Source organism: Pipistrellus hanaki (genome assembly GCF_964339955.1).
Source record: "Pipistrellus hanaki genome assembly, chromosome: 3".
Taxonomy (NCBI): Eukaryota; Metazoa; Chordata; class Mammalia; order Chiroptera; family Vespertilionidae; genus Pipistrellus; species Pipistrellus hanaki.
The window spans coordinates 83,969,586-83,978,532 of record NC_140505.1 but is presented as its reverse complement, the minus strand read 5'-3'; the positions used below and the strand labels follow the sequence as shown (position 1 = coordinate 83,978,532).

The 8,947-nt window shown below is 40.9% G+C and overlaps 1 protein-coding gene across 2 annotated transcripts in view; it reads left to right on the top strand.

Moving 5' to 3' along the window:
* Positions 1–1,375: 1,375 nt before the first annotated feature.
* Positions 1,376–8,947, top strand: part of HTR2A (5-hydroxytryptamine receptor 2A) — a 104,357-nt gene continuing 96,785 nt past the window's right edge. The window contains exons 1-3 of one of the 2 annotated variants that reach the window (XM_084879425.1): positions 1,376–1,750; positions 2,176–2,898; positions 5,538–5,738. In XM_084879425.1, coding sequence (XP_084735551.1) covers positions 2,487–2,898; positions 5,538–5,738 — 613 coding nt within the window. In that variant the 5' untranslated portion in view covers positions 1,376–1,750; positions 2,176–2,486. Of the gene's footprint in view, positions 1,751–2,147; positions 2,899–5,537; positions 5,739–8,947 lie in introns of those variants that run through there. The other variant, XM_084879426.1, reaches the window with a different exon arrangement.

Genomic DNA, 8,947 nt, shown 5'->3' with positions numbered 1-8,947 from the left:
ATTTAAAAAAAAAAGAAAAGTTGCCCAACTGATGTGGCTCAGTGGTTGAGCATCAACCTATGAACCAGGAGGTCAGTTTGAGTTCAGGCAGGTTACATGCCTGGATTGTACGCTCGATCTCCAGTAGGGGGCGTGCAGGAGGCAGCTGATCATTGATTCTAATCATTGATGTTTCTTTCTATTCCTCTCCCTTCCTCTCTGAAACAATAAAAATATGTTACAAGAAGAAGAAGAAGAAGAAGAAGAAGAAGAAGAAGAAGAAGAAGAAGAAGAAGAAGAAGGAAAGAAGCCAAAAAAGGACAGACAAAACAAGGATCCAGTCTTTTTTTTTTTTTTTTTTTTGAACACTAAAATAAATAAATAAATAAATGATTGATTTTCCAAAAATCCAGGCCACTTAATAATTTCTCAGACTACAATTCATTAAAAAACCAGTTACTCACAGAGACAGAATGAATTTCAGCATAATGAATGCTGCTGAACAAAAGTAGCTTACACTAAATGTTTCCATTTAAGTGAAGGTCAAAAGAGGGCATGAGGGAATTATTGGGGTAATGGTTTTACAGGTGTATATTTTTCAAAATTCAAACTAAATACTTACAATCTTTACATTTTTAAATTGAATTAAATTTTATATTCATTAAACAAACAAAAGTTTCCTGCAATGAGTGTTCTGTGGAAGGCAGGGGAGTGAGACAGATAAATATAAACAATTTTTTCACAGTTTTTAATATGCTCCTGTGTGTGTATGTGTCTGTATGTGTCTGTGTGTGAATACTCATCCATGCATACATATATCTGCCTTCTTTAAAAAACAGAGAAAGGGCTTTCTTACAATTAGAAGGGCTATCTTTAGTATTATTTCTGAACAAGCAAATTATTCTCTTTCAGGCTTTGAATTATTTCTAGGTGGTATATTTCAAGGAGAAAAATTAAACTAGTTAAATGGTGTATGTATTTAATAATAAATTAAAATAGTACTAACCGTTTCCGAGTTATCTGCCAAGATTTGCTTGACTACTCTGAGCTCAAGTCCCCAGTGTGAGTAATTCACGCCAGGCACGGGCACTGAAGGTTTGAATGAAAGTGCCTGGCTTTCAGGGAACACTTTCCCAGAATACACCATTCTCTAGTCTTATTTGTGTTCTCTCCTCACCCTGACACCCTAATGATTATCCCAGTGCAGCTTACCTGCCTTAGCAATCTGTACAAAGGCCATTTCTCCAGTTTCTCTCTTTTTAAAACAAAGGAAAACTTGCCAATGTTAACATATAGCAAAAGGAGAAAAACAGCCTGTTTGGTCCGCCCTCCTGGCTGCTGCCGCTACCTTGCAGTTTGTGACACACAGACAGAGGGAGTTCTGACGACATGGAGGAGACAGCCTGAGAGCTAGCAGTCCATTCCCGTGGAAACCACGTGTCCCTCAGTGCAGGCAGCTCTCCCTACTTTGCTGTGTGATTTCTTTTGTGTGACTTCGAGAGGGGCTTGTGAATGATTTCTAAATGTGTGCCTCGTTGAGGCAAGCTGCCTGGGGAGAGAGTAACACTGCCAAGCGAGGACAGAGGAAGCCAACAGGAACCTCGCAGTGCTGGAACTGGCTCGACCCTTACATGCAGGTTTTTAAACCGGCAAAACAGAAATCAAATTACTGTCATTGTACTGGTGGAAGCTCAAGGGACTCTCTACCAGTGAATGATGATGAGAGATGCAGAACAGCGGTGTGTCTAATGTGTGGACTCTGAAGACAAATGTAAGTGCTCATATTCTCATTCTATATGTTATTGCTGTGTAATTTTCTTTTGGGCTTGAAATTATGCTTAGCTAAAATGTAATCATCTTACAATGAGAATTTCTAATGTGGAAAGTTGTTAATCTTTGCTTAAGACTTTTTTTTTCTTTTATTAACTAAGCAACATAATATACGCTGAAATTTCTGACAGCAGCTTTGGCAATTCAGCCTAAGACTGACTGAAAACTATAATCCAAAGTACATTCAATTATTATGGGATTAACACTGGATGTTTTCTGAATGTAGAAGGCATGCAACCTGCTGTTTTGGCTTGCATGCTATTTTAACACTGTTGTGGCTAACCTAGTGTGATCAGCATAACCAACAGAATGAGAGAGAGATCAGAGAGATTCCTGGTAGTTACAAAACTTTTCTTTTTTGGCTAGGATCACATTTTTTCTCCCCGAATGCTCAAAACTCTGCAACCTCTATGTTTAAAGTTCATTCTGCCTTTTTGATCTTGCTTTGGAGGAAAAAAAATGAAACCAAGCAGAGGACTCTACAAATATTGTGAATGAATGGAATATAAAGAAAGAGCCACTGCAGTTCTTTAACTACTACTGCAATCATGGCAGGGGAAAAGCCAGCCAAGGAGCCCAGCATGTACACCAGCTTCAGTGACAAAAATGGATGGTGAGCAGAGCCTATAACTTGTTAATATTTCTACACTTCATCTACTGCAAGTTCCAGCTTAGAAATGGATATGCTTTGTAAAGGAAACACTTCTTTGAGCTCAAGTACAAACTCCTTAATGCACCGAAATGAAGGCACAAGACTCTACAATAATGACATTAACTCTGGAGAAGCTAACACTTCAGATGCATTTAACTGGACAGTGCACTCGGAAAATCGAACCAACCTTTCCTGTGAGGATTGTCTCTCACCACCATGCTTCTCTTTACTTCATCTCCAGGAAAAGAACTGGTCTGCTTTGTTGACAGCTATAGTGATTATTCTAACTATTGCTGGAAACATACTCGTCATCATGGCAGTGTCCCTAGAGAAAAAGCTGCAGAATGCCACCAACTACTTCCTGATGTCACTTGCCATAGCTGATATGCTGCTGGGTTTCCTTGTCATGCCCGTGTCCATGCTAACCATCCTCTATGGTGAGTGGTGCTGGTTTCCCACTTGTACCCACACTAGCAATAAAGAGCATGTGCATGTCATTAGCAGATGAGCCGGGTCTCAAGGGACAAAATAAACAGGAGGCTTTGTTAGTAAACCAGGGCCCTCTGTTACACTAGTTACTTAAACTTACTCTTAAATGGGGTTTTCCTATTTTTAAAAATCTACTATCTGTGATTCTTAAAGAGTTTTGTGCTTTGAAACACATATATTTTATGTAGAAATTATTATAAATGCCCCAATGCAGTCATAAAGCAATAACTTACCTGCCATTCTGAATCCATTTGATTTTCACTCCTTTACATTCCCAAATATTCCAGCCTTTAAGAGAGAACAGTTCTATCTTTGTCATAGTTTTCAGCGCTTCTAATGGAGTGGTAATACCTTCCCAATTACCTGAGAACATTTGCAGTGGTGCAGTGGGATTTAATGTTAGAATATGCAGAGTCTCCATTAGAATAAATGAATTACTCTGATTTTCATTGTTCCCTGCCCAGGGAAGCTAATTTGGAAGGGTGCCTTTAAAATGCATATGCATAAACTCCTCCATTCTGGTGTGGAGGAGGGTGGAAAACAAATGGAAAGAGGTTAATCTTGCTTTCTTCTCAACTGACTTAAAAAGAGTCAAACCTCTCAGCAAGTCAGCAAACACTGGGGTGGCTTTAGCTGGGAGTAGAATGTGGTGTTCTTTCCAAATTGTAAGTAATACAGCCAGATTTTGAAGAAAGAAAGAAAGAAAGAAAGAAAGAGAATTAAGACTGCTGACACAGGCACATCAGCAGTCATCCAGAGCTAGAAACAAGTTGAGTGCTGTCTTTAAGAGAGGATTTTCTGGCCAAGTCTTAGGGCTAAAATCTATCAGTCCAGTCCTGAGGAGTGGGAAGGAGGGAGGTGAGCAAAGGAGAGCAGGCTCTGGTTTGCACATAATGGGTAATGCTCATTACAAAACAGCCTACTAGACCACGAATGTCACCACCAGATCATTTCATTAAATTCGCCTGTCATTTCTCAGATACACTGGAGAGGTCCTCGCCTCTTAAAACCCTCTCCTGCTCAAAGGCAAACTCCAGTGACTATCCACAGGGCCGACCAGTCCGGGAACTAAAACCGCTGCAGCGGCAGGGTGGGAATGACCCCAAGGAGGGGTGGAGATTGATGAGGGGAGAGGAGGCACCAGCCAGTCACCTTAGGAAGCTGCAACCTGCTGGGCGTCTCAGGCTCCGGGTTGCAAGTGCGCCCCCTAGCGGCAGCTGTTCTGCGTGTAGCCATTTCCCGGCGGAGTTGAGCTCCTCCCTGCACTGTCCCCTTGAACTCTGCTGGGGGAGGAAATGCCCCCTCCTTATCCCTGCTGCGGAAACCTGGCCGAAGGCTTGCGGCTGCCTCCCGGCAGAGAAAACTTCTTTAAGAGCCAACAGCAGTTCCGACCAGGCTGAGCACGCCTTCCCCCCAGGCGCTGCTAAGGAAAAGGCTCTAGTTCTGTTGAAACTCTTTGCAAATAATCCGTGCGAAAGGCAGTAAGTTAGGCTTGTGTCCTGCAAACGTTACTTTTCTGAATACCTGTGGTGGCATTTTGATAGAGAAAATATGTTTGAAAATGAAGAGTTTGTTCAGCTTTGTGGGTCTGGAATATTGGACTTTATATATGGGCTTCATAATTTTCCTTCTCACATACACACAGACCTAACACCATTGCTTATACTGTTATCAAAATTAATTAGGTTTATATAACCATTAGGTCCCCATCAAAAAAAAATTTTTAATGCAGACACTTTGCTTATGTCCATAAGCATATCTTATCTCTCTAATACAGCCGGCAACCTCCTTCGGGGGCCTCCCAGTGGAATCATCTGGAGAGCTTTAGAAGTGTTTGGGACCCACCCTCCTAGACATCAGGACTTCTCTAAAGTTCTCCACTAATTCTAATGTATGGCCAGGAATGAGAACCACTGCCCTAACCATTGGTTGGCAAAGTGGGGTCCCTGGACCAGCAGTATCAGCACCCCTGAAACAATTCTCAGGACAGAAAACCATGATCTCCTTCACCATTGTCTTCGTCCTCACCCCCATAAGCCCCAAATTTGAGTTTAACCCCTAAAGCATTATTAGGTAATTATGTTTCATTTTTAAAAGTAAAGACATATTCTCAGTCTGGATTTTTAGTCATTTATTCCTTCACGCCAATAGCATTTATGGAGAGACTACTAAATGCCATCACTGGGTAAGACTGAGCAATTATAATAATGACAAAGGGATGGGCCTAACCACAGGAAACAGAAAACGTGTGAAAGACGTGTGAGTAAGTAAGGACAGTATACTGTGAGGTGCTTCATACAGGAGCCCAAAATACGTCATAACTTATGACCTAAGTAATTTAAAAACAAAGCAAAGCAAAAATATACGTTTTGTTAGGCAGAACAGAGTGAAAGAAATGCTAAAGAGAAATCATATTGTAGTGGACCACAGTTCTTACTAGGCTTTTTTGAAATACTGAAAATCTCTCATGTTGCCCTTTGCTGCCTCTTGTGCCTTTCCCCAGGACGGAGACTGTTGCAGTGGGAGAGAATCCGCATGCCAGAGGCAGCATAAGGCCGCTTACTGACACTAAGCTTCTGCATCCTAGGTTACCAGTGGCCTCTGCCTAGCAAGCTCTGTGCAATCTGGATTTACCTGGATGTGCTCTTCTCCACGGCCTCCATCATGCACCTCTGTGCCATCTCGCTGGACCGCTACGTCGCCATCCAGAACCCCATCCATCATAGCCGCTTCAATTCCAGAACTAAGGCATTTCTGAAAATAATTGCTGTTTGGACTATATCAGTAGGTAAGTGGGAATAATGTTTCAGTCTCATTTGAAATGACAGTTCATCATGACAGAACATCATAATTTATTATTTTGTTTGTTGTAAGGTATGCTGCAACATAGCAATGATCAGATTTGCTAAGGGAAAGAAAAAAAAAACCCATTCACATCACTGGGTGACAGCATAACTTTGTATTGCTTTGCACAGGTAAGAATGTATACACCAATAGAGTCCAAATCAGGACTAGCCACCTTCCAAAACATCTCATGCTTTCAAAATCACTACTGTAACTCTTGAGTTTCCCAGAGACTTCAACATTTATAATCACCAGACTTGTGGTCACTATAAGAATACAGAGCTCCGTACTGGAGAACTCACAACTTCAGGGGGCTAGGAATGGTGGCTGGTACTGAACTCAGAGGGAGAAGGTGAGAACAAAAGAAGGTGGCAGAACTTGCTCACAGGGCAGGCATTTTAGCCTGCCCAGCGCCTTTGCAACACCTTCCTCCTTTTATGATTCCAGAGGATTCAACCTGCTCCACTGAGTTTGATTACACACATACACCTATAACCAGCATTGATCTGTCACACACTTAACAATCTTGAAAGCTCAGGTAATGGAACCTAAAGTGGCAGCTCCCAGGCAGCTAAGCCAATTGCACATGTCACCTCAACAGGCTTAGTCAGTAACCAAAAATTTCCCAGGATTTGTTTTGAAGTCACGAAACTTTGCAGGCAGAAATGCCATACGTGCTATGGCCACCTGGGGGTCAGTATCTACTAACATGAGAGACATGGGATATGGTGGCAGGCTTGACATCAGGGACTAGCATGAGTCCTAGCTTTGTAATAAAAAATCCAAATGTATAATAAGCAAACCATATAATATCTTGTGTTTTGGTTTCTATTGTTTGCCTTTCTACTTAAGATGTAATTTGCAGAGTAGGAACTCATTGTCTAGGTGAGAAAATTGGGGTGCAAAAAAATGAAATGACTTAGGCAAGGCCCACCTTAACAGGGCAAAGTTTTTGTTTGATTATGATGAGAATATTCACAAATTACATTGGTATGGTTTTTAAAATTTGAAAAGTCTTTTCTCTTTTCCATTTTAAACTTCACATTATGGTCTGAAGGAGACAAAACAAAAGATCTTGCTGTACATTTTTGATAGATTAAGGAAGCTAAGTAGAGAGTGGTTTTGTGGCTTGCAAGGAGCAGTGGGGTTAAACTTCCAACACCAAGCCCTGCTCTTATTGATGAATGTATCTCCTTACTGAGAAACTAGTTCTCGCTCCCAGAAACTTTTTGTGCTTTCTGGGCCTGTGCAATTTTGGATTCATTATGTTAGGAGTGGTTCTCAATGCCAGCTGCACATAAGAACCCCTGGAGATCATAATGGGGATCATTATGGGGATCATTGTAGAACCTGGGGGTTCTAAGGTACAGCTGAGGACCACTGAGACAGACCATCAAGGAGGAAGTTGCAATTAGTTTTAGAATTCCCAGTTAATTTTATAGACTAGAGGTCTGGTGCAAGACAGTCGTGCACTAGGGGGAAAGGGAGTGTGCCCTCTCACAGTCTGGGAGCCCTTGAGGCTTAGGCCATCAGTCGGACATCCTTAGCGCTGCCACAGAGGCGGGAAAGGCTCCTGCCATTGCTGCTGTGCTTGTTGTGCTCATTAACCATGAGCCGGTCTTGGGGCTTCTGACTGAGTGGTGTTCTCCCTATGGGAGTACACTGACCACCAGGGGGCAGCTCCTGCATTAAGTGTCTGCCCTCTGGTGGTCAGTGTTCATCATAGCAACCGATCGTTCCTATATAATAAAAGGCTTATATACAAATAGACAGTTCCAGCATTCAGACTATTTGCATATTAGCTTTTTATTCCAGTTCTCTGGAATAATTCTTCATGTTTTCATCTATTTTCTTAAATATTAATCACTGTTATTTGGATATCTGAGTAACCTGAGGATTACTATTCTCATGGGTCATTTTCCTCTTGGTTCTCTCAGTTAGCATGCCTGGTAATTTTTTTTAATTGAGTATTGAACACTTTGTTAAAAAAAAAATTGTGGATACTCTGTTGATATTCTCTTTCTTGAAAGAGTAGTCCTTTAGCTTTAGCAGGTGGTTAGATTGGGTACCCCCAATTCAGTCAGGGACTGAGTTTCTTTTAGGCTGGGTTTTATAAACACTGGTCTGTTTGTAGTTTACCCTTATACCCAGGGTACATTCTCTTCATAACCTCAAATGGAAACCTCAACGTTCTCCATTTTGAAGAGCTCTGAGCTACAATTTTGTCTCTTCAACATTGTAAGTTGCTACTAAATCTTGAGCTACCATCCTCTCAGTTTGTTCCTGTAAGAAAGTAGTAAATACCTTGAAGGAAAGGCAGCACACACTATTACTGTATTATTTCACTCTTCCCTTCATTCCAGAATCTTTACTCCTAAGATCCAAACTGTTTTGTTAGCCTAATCCCCTCAAACAGTTTTGGGCCCTGAATTTTGCTTTATTTGATACTAATATTATCATATCTCTTCCTTAGGCTTTGAATCTCTACAATGTATCTTTTCTCATCTCATCTTTACTATCTTTGTTCCTTTGTTTTAATGTATATTTTCACAGTTAACTTACAGATGGATATTTTTAAACAAAATCTGGCAATGACTGCCTTTTGATAATGAAACTCAGCCTATTTACATTACTATGACAATGGACATAATGTTTTATTCCTACATCTTATTTTCTATTAAACATATATTTCTCTTTTTAATAGTTTATCCATTTGCTCCCATTTCAGGTTTGCTGACTTGCACAATGCCTTCTTCATTGCCTTCCCATCCCAGTTAGTTTGAATTTCTACTTGGCTCTTTCTTTTCTATCCCAAAAAGTCCTCATTATACATATTTCTATTAATATATCTAAGGTAAATAATAATCCCACTAAATTGTTTTATTCCTTATTCATCATGAGTCCCAATTCATAGGTTTTAGGCATTTTACATAATTTTAAAATAATCTAGTGTTGCTAAAGAGAACAGATTGACAGCTCTCAGAGGGGAAGGGTGAAAAGTGAAGGGATTTAAGAAGAAGAAAAAAAAAACTTGCCCAGTTTGGCTCAGCAGTTGCACATGTGTCAAACACAAGGCCCGCGGGCCAAATCCAGCCCGCCAGGCCTTGCAATGTGGCCCACACCGCGCTGTCATCACTGCACTCCGCTGTCAGT